Below are 19,692 nucleotides of genomic sequence, written 5' to 3'. Positions count from 1 at the left end.
AGAGCTGAACATACTTAGAGCAAAAATCAGCTCTTCTGTGAATTATTTTTAAAATCTGGTTAAATTTCACTCCTAAACTACAAAGAACTGCCTCCATATTGCTTAGCTCAAATAGCTGGAATCCCAAGAGTAAGGGTGCCTATGTTAAGGCAAAAGCTTCCTTTGGCAAATCAATGCCTCTGGCCTGGAAATAGTACTTTTTAAAAACTTGTTGCCAGTGAATTCCATCACAGGAGGGACTTCCACAAAGATTTGACATGGAAAGTTTTACTTAACGATCTAGAGGGAGTGAGCTAAATATTGAAATACCTAATGATACTCATGCTTCCACACAGGAGGAAGCTGCACTGGCATTGACTTTACAAATGTATAGCTGAGTCAGGGACACTTTTACTTTGAAGAATGGGTACTGTAGCACCATTTCAGAATTCCAGTCAAGAACTCAGACTTGCCCTGTGTGTATGTATAGTACAAGATGCACTAAATGCCTCATAAATGGTGAGATGGAAGACAAAAGCCTAAAAATTTGGGATGAATGGAAGTTGAAAGACATGCTGATGATAAGGAAGAAAGCACTGAGGTTTTTATTACCAACACACGTTTTGGGAATGTGCTACCCTAATTCTGCTTTTAGCCACTGCAAAGTCCCTGCAGTTAAAAATGCCACTCTAGTTCCAAGCTCAAAAATAACTCTGGGCTTGTCAAAACAGGGTGATATGATTAGAAGAATTATAGAAGCACGGTACCCATAGCTTCAAATACTACAGAAAGTCCTTTCAGAAAAATAGAGGATAATTTCCCACAAATAGTTCATTAGAATTTCACACTGAGTTTCAACAGTGAAACACATATCTGTACAATATACAAGACATATTAAATGAAGCCAGCATTTGTCATCCCTAAAGCTCCCACAATAACGTGGTTCTAGAATTACAGTGATAACTGGACAGAGGGAGCAGATGTAGTACTGATACTACAAACAAAAGTATTTCAGGTTTGTACTGCACTGTTCAGGGGGACAAAGACTGATGAGCAGGCAAAACTCAGCCTCTAAGAATACACCAAGCTCTGAGCATCTAAGCTTTGGCTTATCTGGAGATATAGAAAGAATAATTATTTAAGGGGAGGGGGCATGAAATGCCCACACCAGCAAAGTCCAGTAGAGAATGTGGCTCAGAGCCATCACCTGACCAGCATCAAAAAGTCAGTGGGGAAAAAATATTTGGGAGCAATAATCAAACACAAGTCAAACTGTCAAGTTTACATTTCACAAATGTCACTGAAGTAGTTGTAAAGGAAACCTATTAAAAGAAATCAATGATTTACTGAACAGTAGTTGTGTTTGAGAAGTCCCAACCAGCATGGATATTATCTGCTTTTCAAACTGCACTCAGACGGATTTTTTAATGATCAAACTATCCCATCACCTCACCTCACTCCCCAGAAGGCTTTGACAGATAATCAATAGACAGACAGCTGTCTGTGCACTATACAGAATTTAGTCTGCTGCCTTCACTGCTCCAGTAAACTGAAATTCCCAACTTCAACACTGCACACTCCCAAGAAACAAAACCAGTACAGCATTAGATAAAATTTTCCCACCAGCAATATTCCTAGTTATAAATAAAGGTATCAATAAACATTCCTGTCCCATTAGCACAACAAAATCTAAGAGAATGGGGAACACAGGGGATTATAACCTTAACCATACTGATCAGAAGCAGAGATTGATACCATGACCTGATTTGTAAGTGCTCACTACCTACACACTGCACTGAAGTGCAGGACTTCAGCTTCAATTCTTAATAACGTTTGGTAACATGAGCACAGATATTTTATGGTTTGTGTTGCTTTGCTCCTCTTTATGAGCATTTATTACCATTTAATAATTTCCCGCATACTAATCCATTATTTTTTAACTATATCATCATATGCAGCAGAAAATAAAGTACAATGCTGCATAGAAAAAACAAAATTGGAAGAGAAATGGTTGTTAAGTACTTTTACCCAAATTACTGCAATGTCATGGCCCACAAAAACAAATCCTATGCCAGTAGCATGGAAGCATCAGTTGTGTTCTGGCACCCTATTCTGGCATTTATCCTTTTGCACTGTATTCCCCTTCCCACCTCAGCTTTAGGCAATCTTTGACTAATCCAAGCTTTCTATGCCATATAATCACATGGCTTCTTTGCATCCAATTCCTGTTTCAGTATGGAAAACCCACTGTTAGCAGTGCAGGTGAGACAGTGCCTGCCTGAAGTGTATAGCTAACACATTAGGATAAGATAGCACATCATTTAATTAACAATTGTATTCATCGTTGTTGCACACAAACTTGCCACTTAATGGTAAGTAATATTCACACACTCTGCCCTGAACTGCTCCTGCAGCACAGTCCCGCTCCCCCAAACACGCCTCAGTTCCTATTAATGCCTTTGTTCTTCTCTGAAAGCTCCTTAATTGTCGAAAATAACTCCTATCAAAGCTATTCATTAGTCATTTGGAAGAATCCTAAAATATAAGACATGGCAGCAGCCAGCAGGGAACCCGCAAGCTTTCCCTGCTGGAAATCCACCGCCAGCTGCCGTGGGGCACAGCTCGTTTTCCCCTTCCCTCTCCGGGCTTTTCTCTGCAATCTCTCAATAGCAATAGCAGCATCCTTCAGCTCCACAGCCTGCTGCCACCACAGCAGGCACCGGCAGCCGAGCCGCTGCAGCCCCTGCACCCTGCTACAAACACGTCTGCTTCCCCAGCAGCCGGCCTCTCCGCGTTTCTTTATCTTCCCCACCTCCTTTCCTCTTCTGCCTTTTCTCCCCAGACCCCTCTACCCCCCACAAGTGAAAGCAGCAGGTGAACAAAAGGCCGTTCAGCACATCACCAGGGCTGAAATGAACTCAACTGCTCTGCGAGAATGCTCCATCGTTTTCTCCCAAATTCGTACATAAAATACACTCCTTACCGTAACTGGAAAGAAAATATCATTTGCTGGTTGTTTCTTTAGCACATAAAACTGCCAGGATTGTGATAGAAGTAGTGTAACATTTGGGGCAGAAAATCCACTAGTAAGTAATTCCTAGAGTAGGAATTTCAGATATTTGGTGAGGACATAGCATATAAAACACTTTATTTAAGATTTACAAAATCTGTTATTGTTTCCAGATAACATAAGATTAAAAAATAAAATCCCATCATTTAAAGCCTACAAAAATCTAGAAGCTTAGATTATTTTCACATAAGCATTCTCATTTATGGTATACAATCACACGTGTTTTTACAACCATTGAAAATAAAACATTCCTTCCATGACTTGAAACCAGCTCTTTTTCGAGCATACAAGAGACACCATAAACTGGATTAAAGCAAGCTTACACAACTTTGGAACCCATATGTCAAACTTACAAAGTTTAAGAAAGTTAGTTCTCTGAGGACTAGAACTCCAATACATTATAAAACTTTTTCCATGTGAACCGTTTATGCAAAAAGAAACACTAAAGAACAACTTTAAAGCTGACATAAAAAGAAAAACATGGAATGAGGTCCATTTCGGGTGCTATTCCATTCAGTTATACCACGGGTCAACTTGTCCCATGATCTGTAGAAATACTGTCATGGTTCATCGCAGTAAAAAAAAAACCAAAAACTTCTTTAATTAAAGCATTAAATACACTAGATAAACCAGAAAACAATTGTCAGAAATATTTCAAATTAAAAGTATAATTTCCACCGGCATTATATAAATTCATTAATCTTAAATACCTTTTGACTTTATGTTCTGAGAGCAAATTTATTTTGTCAAACGACTATAAGATGCAAACAAGAATGAGCTATTATAATGCCAATATTACCTTAGTCAAGCAGATTATTGCTAATTATTAAATTACACATCTGGCCTGCTGCAGACTCTTAGGTGGCAACAAGTTCTAATTAGCTATCTGGAAGTGCTCGGGGTGGTAGCTGAACACCCTCTGTGCGTAGGGATCGCTGTCGGCCGCGGGTTTCTGTGCCGGGTAGCGGTGGTAGCCGTCGCCGTGGAAGTGCTCGCAGTGCAGGCTGAGCCACTCTCGCTCTGTGCTGAACCTCTCAGCTTCGGCCAGGATCCTGGTCAGAGCCATGATGTAGCTCAGAGCCATCTGCAGGGTCTCGTACTTGGAGAGTTTCTTATCCTGGCCCCACTGCGGAACCACCTTTCTCAGGCGATCGAAGGCCGTGTTCAGGCCCTGCATGCGCCTCCTCTCGCGGGCGTTGGCAGCCAGCCTCCTCTTGGCAGCGTTCTCCATCCTTTCCGAGCTGCACTTCACAACGCAGCCCGCTCCGCTCCTGCACTGCGAGCCCGGCTCCACACCTGAGTCCAGGTGACTGGATTTACAGGTTTTCATGTTTCATGCAGCTTCACACACACAAAGATCACCTAGCAAAAATTCGCTTTCTAAAAAGTGGTAAGGAAAGCACTCATGGAGTAGCCTTCGTACCACTTGAATCTGTTTCCTGATATCAATTATGGGGTATTTTTCTTGCCTTCTAAAAAATAAATATAATAAAATAGAAGTTCTTCTGGTTCTTCTGGAAGCGTCTGAAGATTTTCTTATCGTTGAAAGAAAGAAGGAAACATTTTTATGCCTTATGCTTTCATTCTTTAAATTTCTTTAATCTCAAAGAGAGAGAGAAAACAACGAAATCTCCATTCTCAAAATGTATGTTACGAAGAAAATGGTCCGTTTAATCCAAGAAGGATCTTACTGGATTAAAGGCACAACAACTCCAAATGGCTGTTTCAAGTGAGAGAAGCCCTGATTCAGCTGATGGTGAAAGGGATTTTGCGATGGTGAAGGGCTGTGCTCTGAAGCCGTGACCTCCTAAGAGAAATCTCTCTTTCTTGGCTCTGCCGGCCAGCAAGGATTGTGTGGAGCGGACCAGACGAGCCTTTATACAAACGGCAAGAGCTGAACAGGTGGCAGCAGGTGGGCGGGCGGCACGCTGCTGCCATCCCAGCACCTTCCCACCCTGGGAACTACAGGGGGAAAAAGCCAAACAGTAAAATCCCAACATTACAGCCTTCATCTGGTGAGAAGTCTTCCAAAGCCATTCTGTCCAGCCCTAACAACTTGCCATCTGGAGTAGTGTCTGGCTGGCCCCACAAGACTCTGGGCAGTTAAGCAAAAGACCCTTTCAATGGATAATCTGTTGCAACTCAGGGGGAAAAAAAATCTCTGTGCATTGTAGCATTTGTACATTAAAACATGTGAAAATTCAGGCTAAGTATTGAGGATAGAAGAATAACTGCATTAATCAAACAGGAGAAAGAGCTAAAAGATACATGGCCAAGAATGCCACTGTTTTGCACGTATGGTAGCAAAATAAGTAAACTCAAATTATTAGAAACCCCTCAGCCTTCCCAATTTTAATATTGTATAAAGTACACAACATTGCAACCAGAGTAATATCTTAAGAAAAAAGGGGATTATATATTTGCCTGTCAGCAAACTCAAAGTCATTAGAATAATTTAAATACATTTAAACAGTTAAAATGTAGCAATAGATTTATGTAATAATTGCAAAAATATTTAGATGGGTTATGATAGTTACACACAAAAAGATGTAAGCATACTAATCACCTGAAAACTGCCCTTTTTAATATACCCTATTAAAGTATATATGTGTATTTGACATGAATTAAAGGTGTATTTTTAGTAATATCTCTAAATAAGTGACAAGAATAAAAGAGGATGTGAAAAACAAAACTGCTTGCTGGCAGCAAGGGATCAATTCTGCTATAACTGAGATGCCAGAGGAGCCAAAATATACACACACCCGTGCCCCATAATAACAACATCTTTCTTTTACTGTACTTGTATTGTACTAAAATCACAACTACATAAACTCACAAGGAAGTATCACATGATCTTTTTATGATGTACACAAAAGGAAAAAAAAAAACCCTGCCACACAATGATTTATTATCTGTATTGATTTCAAACTTAATTAAATTGTTACCAGCATTCATAAATTAGTAACTTTTTTCATTAGAGACTGAATACTGTATATTTATTTAGAACTATAGCTCAATTGTTTTCATTATGACTCCAAAACTTGGTGTAGTTGTAAACAGCTGATTAATCCCTAGCAAAAGCAATGCCAATGAAATGAGGTTGAATAATCCAAAAACAATAGGATGCAATTGAACACTAATGGACTCCAGCACGACAGATGTTGGACGTCGGCTGTTACGCCCAGTTGCTCTGCTCTTAATATTCCGCATCCTAATGATCATGACCAGAGATGATAGTTGGGGTAGGGAGTCTCCATTATTCCATTATCAAAATGTATGCCACTTCTTCAATTTTTAAAGAAGTGCAACTTGGTCACGTTTCATTAGAAATGTTCTACTTGGCTATCTGTGTGCGCTGACCTATTCTCCAAACATAAAGAGCTACTACCACTCACTAAAGTGCCACTTTCTGATGATCTGTGTGAGAACAGCTCCCTCCAAAAACCCACAGAAACATATGTCTTCCCTAAAGGATCAGCAATTAGAGCTTGTGAGATTTCTGTTCCTGAAGATGCTCCATGGGAAGTACCGCATGTGCATCTGATCTTCGTGCTACTGCTAAAGCATATTTCAGTGCTCCTGCAGCCTTCTGTCCCTAATAAGTCTGTTAGTTAAACCCTACGTCTCTTACAATGAATGTCAAACGATTTTTCATGTAAAAGAACACCAGAGAACTAAGGTGTTCTGTAAGTTAATAAATACTGTGTGTTCTCATGAAAGAGCTGCTACTCAATTCAGGTAGTTAATCACTCTTCATCTTAGAGTGCTGCTAACATCATGCCACAAACACAAAAATCTCCCCTTTAAAATAGAGTACTGTATTTTTTCACTTGGCAGCAGTTTTCTTTTTTTAACTTAATATGTCCTGACAGTATAAATTATAATGAAGACTTCAAATATACTGAAAATCACAGTGCTTCAGAAACTTTGTATTCTCCCTCACTAATGCACAGTAAGCCAGTACACAGCAGTGCTGTTAATTGTCCCTTCCTAATTGACTCACCACCATCATCATGCTTTGACTAACACACTGCTGTAATCTCAGGAGAGGAGCTGTGATTTATCTCTCCTACTGAACACGCTGTAAATTTCAGCTTAAATGATTTACTATCAAATCACAGGACAAGAGCCCAGATCCCTTTAGACTAATAATGAATTAATAACAGGATTTTATAGCTCATAGGTAAAGCTAAAAAATGCTGGCTTATCCAAATACCTGGTTTTCAGCACTTAAAATTTTGTTAAGTTCCTGCTTTATGAAAGCAAAATACAAAATGTATAATGGTCTTATTCACACAATCTAGTTCATTTGTACAGCCACACTGCACAGCCTTATCATAATGTTACCTCAAACTAAAAAATAATCTGCTTTATTGCTCAGTGAGTAAGAGAAAGGGTATCAGTTGGAATTTTCACAGGTTTCCTTCACTCAGTTTGATTTTCTGTATATTTCAGCTTGTCTTAATTAGTTCTTATGTAATCTTATTCCATCCTCTCATTACATTTAATAATTCCTCATATATATTACTATTTGAAATTTTTTAATTATTATCAATATTTTTATTATATTTTATTTATATTTTATTATATTTTTTAAAGATATCCTGATGTGATAAATTGCTATGGTGCTGTGGTGCTAAAACCTTTTCTTAAATCCTAATTTATATTAGTTTCATGGGTTTTGAAACCAACCATTTCTCAAAAAATTCCCATTTACTCTTTTTTTTTCCTCATAATCTTGAGGCAGAAAAACACCAAAATCACCAGAAAGAAGTTCTGTGTCTACCCAGTTGCTCAAATTTCAATCTTTGATTCTCTAACTATGCAAGTACCAATTTAGTGCTACTCCATGATCCTTGCAGCATTATTCCTGAGTCATATTTTAATTCTAAACCAGTATCATTAACCAAAATATTATGTTTCCCTCAGAGAAAAACAAGAGACAGATAAGAATGCTATTTCAGTCATAAACCAGGTTATTTCAGCAACTTCAAGTCACCACCAATATTAGGAAAATAAAGGAAAGTTTCAATCCACTAAAGAAATTAGGTAGTTTCAGGATTTATGACTACATACATAAACCCATCCAAAATTGTCTGCTAGGTATCCAAGTTAAAAACTCAGATGCAATTAGTGCAGCACCCACTAAGAGATTAATGTCTTTCACCTGTACTACTATGGGAAACACAATCTAATTACTTTTATTGGGGATTGACTGGGACTAGATACTAAATTTAAAATGAAATGAAAGCAATATTTCTGATTAAAGTCTAATTCCTCCCTACTTTCTCTACCTATATTTATAAAAACATATACAAGCAATGTATCAAAACAAGAATCTTATCTCTTCTTTCCAGCCAGAACTATTTCCCCCCAGGTAGGTCCTTTCTAAAAGCCTCAGGACTCCTCACCCTGAGCAAAGCAGAAGGAATGGCATGCTCTATGCTGCCTAATTAAGAGCAGGTGGGTAACTACCAAACTATGGCCATCCTTAAGGGCCCCATTTCTTCTAACACTTGACTCAGCTCACAAGACGGGCTAGAAATCCATGGTGTGCAGAAATCACTTCTTTTCCAGCCTTGGTTATTTGCATTGCTGTCCCTGTCACAGCTACAGAAGTACCCAAAACCAGCAATTCACTAGAGAATGTTGAATCCTGCAGGGACACTTAGTAACTGATACTGGAAATGGAATAACAATCTACAGCTGCAGGAGGAGTTTGCAGTCATTTCACCTGGGGCTTCCCACCCTGGCACTGGACACCTTTTCCTATAAAGTAATAGAACAGTTCCCTTTCCTCTCAGTCTCTCTGGGCTGAGCTCTCCTTTCCAGCAGCCAAGTAACTGTCCCAGCTGCACCTCAGCCCCTATCTGCCACACCACCTCCAGTTATCACTTCTCAAATCACCATTTCTCTTCTGTTTCACATCATCCTTCTCACCTCCTTCAGGTGAGGCTCAAAAAAGCCTCAGGGGGCTTTTTTGAAACAGGAGGTCAGAAACCTCTTAAAACACCAAAAAAGAGAAAGGAGTCCTAGAGGAACGTTACTAGAAGAACATGTCTTGAACATTTAACTTTCTCACCTACATTATATATTGAATTTGGCTACATTATTTACCTTTGCATACACACACAATAGATGATGAAAGAAGTTTCCACCTCGGATGATCCTGCAACCCACTGCACCACAAGACCAGCAAAAAGCTCTGATGTATTACAAAGCTAGTGAATTTTCCAAGTGTCATATATATGGCACGTGCTTAAAAATACAGTTATCTGTCAAGGTCAACTGCACCTGCACTGCTCAGCAATTTGTAAAAGCTGTCCTGATGTTTTTCACAAGGGAACCTAAGACACAACACACCAGGGCACACATGGCAACCTGGCACAACGCTCACTGCTCCAGCAGAGCTGTGCAAGGAAGCTTGGCTGCTGCAGTACCACAGCTGTGGGAGCTCTGTTCCACAGCTGAACCAACTAGTCTGGGTAAATACTGACTCTCTGTTCATCTTTCAGCTGTGAATTAACTTGATCAGCACTATCTCCAGTATCACTGGGCAATACAAATTTTAAAAAAAGTTAAATTTACTTGTTCAGCATTACATAGGCGTTCTGACACAGGCAAGAGCAGAACCCATTTATTTAAGATACAATTCGGTTTCTTTAAACACCTTTTATTTTCCTATATCCTCAGTTTCAATGAGACAAGAGTCTTCCAGGGAAGACCTTCCATTGGTCTTCCAGAGCTTGAGAATTATTAAAAGCACTGTGCATGCTCTCTACCATGAACCAGATAAGGGAAGGAATCTATTTTATCCTCCTGATTCCAGACAGGAATTACTGTTTAAGTGATCTCTGACAGATGTTTTCCTAACCTGTTCTATAAAACCTCTAACAGGGTAATCAGCAGCACAAGTGGTAAATTATTATCTTTTCATAGATCAGCTACCTCAGGATTAGAAAGATTAAATAGATGGTCAGGACATACTTCATCAGCTGATTTGACCACATTTCCTCTCAGCAGAAGGAATAATAAACTCAGGACTCCTGGGTTCAGCACCAGAGTCTGGAGAGAGCAATTCTCCGGAGGCTGCTCATCTCTCGGTTCTAAGGCTCTTACCTTAGTCCTTCTCTCCCTGGTGGCCCCTCCCCATTTCCTAACTTTTTCAGGTGTCTCTCATCCAGTTATCACCCTGCCCATTCCTCACACCTGTGCATCACAGTCACCTCTGTAAAATACAAGGGGATCTTTGAGTTACAGGGACGGTAACTCCCATGTTTATCCCCTGTGCCCACTGCCCTCCAAATGCAATTGGGTGCTCCTTTTAGCCTCAAACCAGAAATGTTTATTCCAAACAGATTCTGCAGAGGTGGCAGCAGCCAAAGCCCAACTATTTATGAATCTGCCTGTGTACTAGGATGTGTGCACTTGTTTTTAGAACTTTATAAATGTAGCTGAATTTAATGGGATGCTTGACACTGCGGCAACACCACTGCTACAAGTGAAACAAAACCAAAAATCCCAAGCTTGCTGCAAAGAATAGATGAACCAAAATCTTTTAATAGGAAATCAGCTGTGTTCTTCTTTAATTAACAGACACAGTCAGAGAGCCTCAAGCAGAAGGTATGATTTGTTGTTACATTTTACCTGCTGACAGGTCAGCCTTTTGCTGGATCAGGTGGTGTTTTGGCTTTTCTGTCCCTAGGAGCTGCTTCCTCCCAAACACCAGCATGGGAGGCCTTAGACTGAGTCAGTTCCCCACACCAACCTTGTGAAAAAACAATCTTTCTTACATTGTAGTTAGTTACTCTTAAATTACCTATTTGCTATGACATCAGAAGCACAAGAAATATGTTAACATTATTGCAATCACTGCTAAAAAAAACCTTTAATTTAATTTGCTCTACATTTAGAAAAAAATACCAAGACCATTCCCAAGTTAGCCTTTAACTTTTTTTCTTTGGAATTCAGTAGAAAGCCTACAAAAAGCCCTAAAAATAGAAACTGAATGGGTAACTATGCTGAGAGACAGTATGGAAATTCATCATGGAACAAAATTAATTCCCTAGAAGACTCTCCCCAGCTGTTGAAGATCATCAAAGAGCAAGGTGTGAACAACCAACCCCTTTTTATTTTCTGATAACGTTCTTTCTCTTAATGTCTGGGGATTGTATTCCTGATACACAGGAGAATTAAACCTGTTCATACAGTATCTACAGACTTTAGTATTGGCAATGAACTGAGTTAAGCACAGCCTATGGAAGAGAGAGCTGTTACAGGAGTGGAGCTTTCTGTTTACTCCTGAGGGGAAAAAGAGGAGCAGAGAAAGGGAGATATAAAATGTGTGTCATGGTATCAAAGGAGAGGAGTGTAAGAATGTGCTCCCACTGAGTTTCCCAAATACCTCATCAGAAAAAATCTTATTTACAATCAAGCAAACAAAAAACCTGCTTGCACATGCAGATTTTGGTCAAACAAGGAGTTTGGTGTACTTCAAAAGCAGGGAAAAAATTGCAGCATTTTATTACTGAATTACATCCTATTTTATTAAAACTTTTCTGCATCATTTCTAATTGTGAAAAAAATGCACTCCCTGAGTGAAAGCACCATTTCTCTCCCCAGACATGAACAGCTAGTCCATCTCACTTCAGTGAGGTTTCTTCCCTCACATGCCAACTTGTCCAGGGGACAGGAGCAATGACAGCCACTCTGAACATTCCGCTTTTTATTCCTTCCACCAAAAACACCAATTTCCCCAATTCTTTCCTACAGTGAAAAGTCCCTCTCTACTGTCTATCAAGAGGCATAAAGACCTCAGACTGGAGCTGACATCTTCCCTGCACCTGTTGCCACAAAATCCAAGGAGAGGTGGGAATGAGTGCTGCAATCCACTCGTGGGACACTGTGACTTGTGACTTGAAACCTGCAATCTGCTTCACTCCAAGTACAGAAATAATGAATGAGCAGAACAATACAAGGCAGTTTAAAGATGAAAATGAGGGCTGAAATTGTTCAAAACAAATACTTCTTGACAAGTAGACAAAAAACAAAAGCCAATAGAGAATGGTCTCCTTTTTGAGAAGCAGAAAAGTACACAAGAAAGAAGCTCTGTGTGGAATAAAATACAGTACCTAATGCCATGAACCTCTAAAGACCTGAACATATTTAATATTCAGCCCTAAGTAATCTCACTGAATTTAAAGGCAGTCTGCTTACAATATTAGACAGCAGCACCTGGAATTTCAGGGAAAAAAGAAAAGTGACGAAAGGCAATGGGGAAAAACAAGGGCCACAAGATGAGATATAAGCAGAGATACAGGCAGGAATAGAAAGTGACAATAATAAAACATGGGAAGGTTTCAAGTGGATTGAGCTGCAACAGTTTGCAGTAGCAGGAACACACAGTCCCTAAGATTAGAAACTGTCTTTGTTTCATTTCTTCTCCAGCCCTCTGACTGATTGTTGTAACGTGGAGAAGAGAATGCAATGTACATTGGAAATGAATTACAGTTACACAGCTGGTTCCTAGCCAATTAGGAAGAAGACTCTCAAAACTCCTCATCTCCCAAAAACATAATTAATGCTACAGTTAATGTTGCTTGCTCAAAACAAAATCATGTACAGATCGTGCCACAGTTGATTGACTAATAAAAACACAAGAAGGAACAACGGAGAGAGTGATGCCAAAGGATGCTGTAACCTTTTTATAAAATCATTTTTCACTTCAGAAGGAGTTATTTTCTTGTGTAAACAGGCATAAAATTACTACCCAGCGCCCTGCTTCTCATTGATTTCTACTTGGCACAGTTTGCCAGATGCTGTTTGGTCTAAGTGCTGCCCTGACCTGCCCTGGTGACGCTGGCCCCTTTCTGCTTTGTGGCAGTATTTTCCCAGCGGGGAGGTCCCACCCCTCTCATAGTTCACTTGCAACTTTTGCTAAAGGCTCAGAGGTTACCCATATGTTGTAGTGGAGGGGCCAGCCTGGCTGGAATTAACTCAGGAGTGGCGTCCAGCTTTGTGGCTGGAGCTGGCCCAGAGGAGATTATAAATGCCCCAAAACTAATTAAATATTTTGTCTCCTGCTGGTAAACAAAGGCGAATGAGGGCAAAAATACGAAATGCCTGATTTAACTAGGATCTGTAAGTAGCTTGACAACAGCAACTCTGAAGTCAGTGATGCATGATTTAAAAGCCCCTAATGGGTCAAAGCTGTTACACAAATGAGACTTTTGTCGATTATCCTTCACTTTATATATTTGCAGAACTGTTACATAAATGTACTTCCTATCAGTTTCCAGAGCACTTCACAAGAGCCTTTCTGGGGTAAGAGCCATGCAGTCCACATATTTGTTTGGAGCTTTCTTAACTTCCACTTTTGCACTGAAGAAATACAGAAAGTAAATATAACTACCAAGGAAATAGATACAAATAAGAAGTGACAGCATTTTCAGTAACATTTTCAAGGATCTGAACTGTCAAGTGCTGCTTCATAAAAATGAGAGAGAAGAATTCTCTCAGTTAATAACAGATCTAATAAAATGTTTTCAATTCCATTTTCTCAGCTAAGTGCCTTCTTCTAGGCACTTATATTTAAATTTGTATCTATAACATAAATATAGAATATATCTAATCAGTTAAATTATTTAAATGAAGAATAAGATATATCTAATCAGTTAAATTATTTAAATAATGGATCAAATGCTTTTGATATATATAATTCAGATTTCATGTATTCAGTTATGTAAATCAAAAATCCACTCTCATGGCATTTTAAATATTGTATGTCCATAAAGGTATACTATCACTGCTGCAGACTTAGTTTCTTTTCTCTTAGAAATATGTAAGAATTGTCACACAAATATTCCATGACCATGTTTTAGAAGGTTAAGTGATGAAAAGTCTCACAAAAATCCCATTATGAAAGAAAATGAGAATTGTAATTTGATGTTCTGTATACTAATTTCCCATTTATGCTTAACTTCATGTGTTTCTGTAATCCTGCTACAGGTAATGGGACTAATCCAGCATCCAAAGGCAAAATTGGCCATAAGGTTTGGTTGTCCAGGACCACAGTGCATAATGCTGTAAACTAGAAAGTGACTTGCTCGTGAAAGCAGAGCGTTCACCTCATCTGGGAGGACATGTGTTTAATATTTCTATTTTCCATAAGCCCAGTTTTACTTGCTTTTTAAAAAAAAAAACTTTACAGTAAGGTTATCTTTATCTTCTGAAATTTGAGACTTACTCAAAAATGGCAAGGATCAAGTACATGAGTGAAAGAAAAGGAAACCTTAAAACAAATTGGTATATATATATATATACACACACACACACATACAAATATACATACACACATATAAAATATTATATATATATATAACTTCAATTTTATTGTACTTTACCATTAGATCTTTACTTTATAATTTAACTGTTATGCAAATTAAGTAATCCTCAGCCACTTTAAGTAAACGTTTACACTAAGGGCTGATGTTGCAATTACTGCTTTCCAAATTAAGGAGGAACTCTTGGAGCTCTCTTGGTCTGCACCCTGCCCAGACAGCTGAGGGCCCACGCACACACTCATATCCACATCTGCTCTTTTGTCTGGATGGACAGCAGGACGCCACTGAGGTTTCCCCATCAAAGAAAGGCAATTCTAAAAGATGAAGATGTTCTAGTTAGGCACATGGTAACATTTGATGTTCCAGATTTTCAGCTCTCCCAAGTCACATTTGTGAGCTCTAACGAATTGGAGGTGACAGGTGTATTCTAAAAGCTACCAGCAAAGGCAGTTGTGAATAAAGAAACACTTAATGTCATGCCTGCTAATAGCTAATGCTGGCTCAGAATGCACAAAGGACAATGTTTCCCATCAGGTACAATAGAATAAAGTGATAAGCCATGGCTAGGAGAGAAATCCATGTACACAGCAAAAGGACTGAACATTTGATATCTAAAAGCTAGGTATTGGCTTTTTTTCTCCCATGAAGCTAATTGTTTCTCTTAATTCCTTATTTCAGGATTTCAAGAGTCTTGAAAGTCAGCATTCTATCAGATTTCAGTGAAGTTTTCTTCTGAATTTTCTGAATTCTACAAACTTGAGAATGGGAAAGTAAATTATTATCTTAGTGGAACTTAATTATTATCACAGTGGAAATTTTAAATTAAGAGTTCTAATAATTTTTACAGAAATATTTTCAGCCACTGCTGTTATACAAGTTTCCTTCTTTCCACACAAAATAAATTACACAATCATTCTTATTTAATTGCATACATCATGATTTATGTCATCAATTACTCATGGATTTTAATTCCTGTAAAAAATGCAGGAAGGCAGCTCTATTTCTGTTGCAGCTGGCCTTATTCACATATAATTGAGAAGCAAAAAAATATGTATTACTTTTTTTTTCTTACAATTTAGGGAAAAAATAAAAAAGTCTGAGCACAGTAATAATTACACTTGTGTAATTCAGACTCACTGAAAAATGTGCCTCCTCTGAAAGTGCTATTGGTTTGAAGACTTAGGGATGCTTTTAAAGTCAAACACTAGGAAACCTTCTGAGGAATATGGGTGACAAAACAGGAACATGTATGTGTGACTGGACAGGAGACATGAGCTTGTCTCTACTTTTTTCAGCAAGGCTGTTTTCCAGACAGGGTGTTAACATTTTCTCCCCAAGCAAAAAAGTTTCAATAAATTGCACAAGGCCTTTGCACAGGCCCAGTTAGAACCATGTAAGAAAATTTCTCCTAGTTAAGAAAAGACTGCCATAATCAGTGTCAGCTCTCACTAAAAGAACAAGATGCCCGAAAACAATTGAGGAGAGGAAACAAACACACAGAACTTAAGGTATTTCCTACTTTTCCTTGGCTGGCAGGAAAGCCTAACAGAAGCAATGAATTCATATTGCACTGTTCTAAGGATCAAGATCCCACTTTGCTTTCCTCCATCTCAAAATCCTAGGGCATGGCACAACTTAATCCACACTCCCAATCAGCCAGGAATGCAGCAAAGACCACCTTCTACATCCAGTTCCCTTTGGAGCTCTTCCTGGAACTGGCTGTACTGTTCTTCAGTCAGTGCCAGTGCTCAATAAGACATTCAAATCCTTTGTTAAGAACTTCCAAAATGAAACAGAAATACCAATTAACTGGTATTCTGTCTGGAACTAATTTAATTCAAAGGTGTCTCTAGTACCTTGGGATATGGTGTGTTCTGCTCTGGAGAGAATCAATTGGTGAGAGATTGATGAAGGGGTGGGGAGGTCAGGTTTGCAAATACAGAACCATCTGCAGAGTCTCCTGGGTTGGTACCTGCAGCATAGTAATTTACAGGAGCAGGTGTTTCCTTTTAATCTACATTTTTTTTCTGCTGAAATTGTAACTTTATTAAAAAGTGCCTGCAGTTTATTATTAAGAGGGTACTTCGTTCATTTTTGCTATTAACTGACTGCTGAAAGGTTTCTGAAAGTTTTAATGCCCATAATCCTTAAAAATACAGTTAAGAAAAGAGGCTGTGATGTTAAGTATGGAAGTCAACAGACACATCTTTAGAAAGCTGCTATTGTGTAAACACAATAAAGCCCAAAAGTCTGTTCTTAAAATAGAATTACATTGTTCAGGAATGAGCCATTTCTTCCCAAATAAGGGTGACTGAAATTATTCTAGTTGTGAAGATTCTAATTTATTTTTGTTTACAGCCATAATTAATTATGGAGAAAGGAAGCTTTCTGAAACAGAAAAAAATTGAAGAATTCCAGCTGGAATTTCCCACCTTGTAGGATGAGCACTCTGGTCAGTCCCCTTTGGTTTGGCTCCAAAGCACAGCAAAGGTCAATAAAGAACACATTTGAAGTCAAACTCAGGTTCCTGGCTTTGCTGCACCTCACACCCTGCTCCAGCTCTGCTGTAATCCACATTATCTCTTCTCAGGCCTAGCATCTCCCAGCCTGACTCCCCCATCACCCAAACTGGCTTTGCAAGGGTTTGAAGGGTGCCCACATTGCCCAGTCTCCACTCAGGCACCACACCTCCTGCTTCTCACACACCTCCTTCAGCTCCTTAACCTCTGCCTCTCCACAATCCTACAAATGTTCTGCAGAGTTTTCCTTGGGCTTGCCTCATGTACTTTACCTACCTGTAACTCTCACCAGGACAAAAATGACATACAGGGAAGCAGTGTCCTGGTTCGGGTGTATCACCAAAAGAGTCACAGAACACTGCAATGTGAATAAACCTTGGGCTTATATGAATCACAGCATTAAAAGCCAAGGAATATCCTTCTTTCCCAATCAATGAGGAAAAACCCAAGTCAAAGTACACAAAAAAACCAAGAGAGTTAGAAATATTATTGTTTCATGTTCTGCTTTAGACATTAAATCTAAATGTCTTAGTCTAAGACCAACTTCCTAGGGAAAAAAGCCATACACACCATTGACTATCTGGTCATATCCTGGGTTTTATTCTTCCACTTTCCTATTCTTTGGAAATTTTTATTTATGGTTTGCAGTAAACTTCAGGAAATAAAAGGACAGTGACTCAGCAACTGAGAAAAATTCCTTGTTCTGTGTTTTTGTTTAAGTCTCTTAATTAATTTCAAGACAGATTTACTCCTTGGGGGGAAAAAAATAGACGCGAGAATAAAATGTGCCTAATTGGCAGATTTTTCAGTTTTTAACTGAACTAATTTAATTTTTACCTGATCAAGCATCACCCTTTATTTTAATTTAGGTTTTGGGTTGGTTTTTTTTTTGCTTCTGGGAAGGTTCCCTCTGTTCCCAGCATGTTTCCCTGTCACTCTGATGACTACTGAGACAAAGCAATCTTTCCTTTCCCAGAAATAACTGCCTCATCTGTTGCTAATTTCCCTTCCCATCCCTTATGGAACACATGGCTCCTTTCTATGACCTCTTGCTGTGTGCACATTCATGAAGTCTTTATAATTTCCTCTTCTTGCAAAATTTTCCAAATTTAATAACACCTTTTAATGTATGTTTTCTGTCTATTCTCATCTAAATAATGCACAAGAAATGCAAAGTATTTTCATGACTCCTTTAAGGAAACCTGTTCAATGGCTTATTGAATTATTCCCATTTTCTTTACATCCCTTTAAGCTCTACATTCATTTCTATAGCAATAAATTTTGGTATGGTTTCTGTTCCTCACTAAAGTTTCCTGTTTTGCCTCCTTCCTCATGGCTATGTGCTTTCCTCCTGGCCCCTACGTGAGCTGTGCCCTTGCAGAGGCACATGACAAAGAAGCAAAATAAGCAAAAGGGCATTTAAATGCTCATGTTCATGGATTTACTCCAGCCTTACAGTGGCCTGAAGCTTCTGTTGGACTCTCTCACAATAAATAACACTCAAGTGCACAGGAATTTTTGGAATTGTATTTCCCTTCATGTAATTTGGTTCAACACATCTCTATGCCACCAGTCTTAATTAAGAGAGCAGCACAAAACAGTTCTGCAAATCCTCTGCACCACAAACACTAAACAAATCCTCTGCAAAAAGATGTGAAACAAGGCCACACAAGTTCTAAATAATATTACTTTAAGTTTGCACAACCTATTTTTTTGTATGGGAAGACAGAATTTGTCACAACTGATTTCCTTTACTGTTAACTGAAATGTGCAATACAGTAAAATAAGTCTTAGTGAATAATCAGGATCGCCTGGTCAGCTACACAATATTTCAGGAGAATAAAGTTGCTCCTCAGAAAATAAGTGCTTTTTCTTGCCACTCTCAGCAGCCTTAGTTGTTTTGCATATGGTTGCATGTTTAATTAGCAATCTTTCTGTAAATGTCTGCAATTAGACAATGATGATTAATAAAATAACTCCTTTAAAGCTCCATTTAGGCAGCAGAACTGCACAATCAGGTATAATTAATTCATCATTAATAAATCATGGCTGATTAACTAATATGTTGATTACAAACACATTACTGCATAGCCTCCCACCTGAGCTCTGGTGATTTTTCTATCCTGAAAAGAAATAGAGACAAAGTAGTAGTAAACTATAAAAAAATTGCTTTAAGCAGCAAAGATATTTGTTTGGTCAGGAAATTTAGATAACAAGACTCTGAAATGTATGGGCCATGTTCATTATTAGTCCTCTTGAGTAAAAGAAATTATTGTACTGTTTATTTGTTAAATGTGGATGGGTGAACAATAACTGGTTCTTTAGTTCACTTATACTCCTTAGGAAGGCTTTTTTTCCACAAGCCTTTCTGATTATGGGCCAGATTCAGTCTTTGCCTAAGCCAGCAGGAAGAATGAAATGCAGCAGCACTGCTGCTCCAGAAGGTGCACAGCCCCTGCAGCCAGGAAGAATCCAGGGAACAATCTGAGCTGTGGGGACAGGAGGCCAGGGCCAAAGCTGCCACAGCAGCTGAGCTGCCACAGCTGTGATTTGCACCTGATCATGAGTCCGGGGTTATAAATCATATTGCAGCTCCAGCAAGACTGAATACAGGAGAAGAATGTGCATTTCCATTTGGACGCTCCTTTTGCTTGCCACCTAGCCTCTGAGCTGAGCAGCACATTTAAATCACATTTTTGGTATGCTCTTTGTAGCTGCAGGAGATAGAATTTTCTATTTAAACTAAGATTCTCACACTGTTACTTGTCCAGCTACTTGGACT

The 19,692-nt window shown here is 38.9% G+C and overlaps 1 protein-coding gene across 1 annotated transcript; it reads right to left on the bottom strand.

Moving 5' to 3' along the window:
* Positions 1-3,923: 3,923 nt before the first annotated feature.
* ATOH7 (atonal bHLH transcription factor 7) lies at positions 3,924-4,379 on the bottom strand. The gene has a single exon (XM_041490112.1). The coding sequence runs from the start codon at positions 4,377-4,379 to the stop codon at positions 3,924-3,926; it is 456 nt and encodes a 151-aa protein (XP_041346046.1).
* Between the last annotated feature and the right edge of the window lie 15,313 nt (positions 4,380-19,692).

The sequence above is a fragment of the Pyrgilauda ruficollis genome, unplaced genomic scaffold, assembly GCF_017590135.1.
Source record: "Pyrgilauda ruficollis isolate IOZ18807 unplaced genomic scaffold, ASM1759013v1 scaffold98, whole genome shotgun sequence".
Lineage (NCBI taxonomy): Eukaryota > Metazoa > Chordata > Aves > Passeriformes > Passeridae > Pyrgilauda > Pyrgilauda ruficollis.
This window is presented reverse-complemented; position numbering and strand designations above follow the sequence as displayed.

Bases quoted from the DNA above. Each gene is read 5' to 3' on its own strand.
- ATOH7 (XM_041490112.1), bottom strand. From the start codon at position 4,379: ATGAAAACCTGTAAATCCAGTCACCTGGACTCAGGTGTGGAGCCGGGC.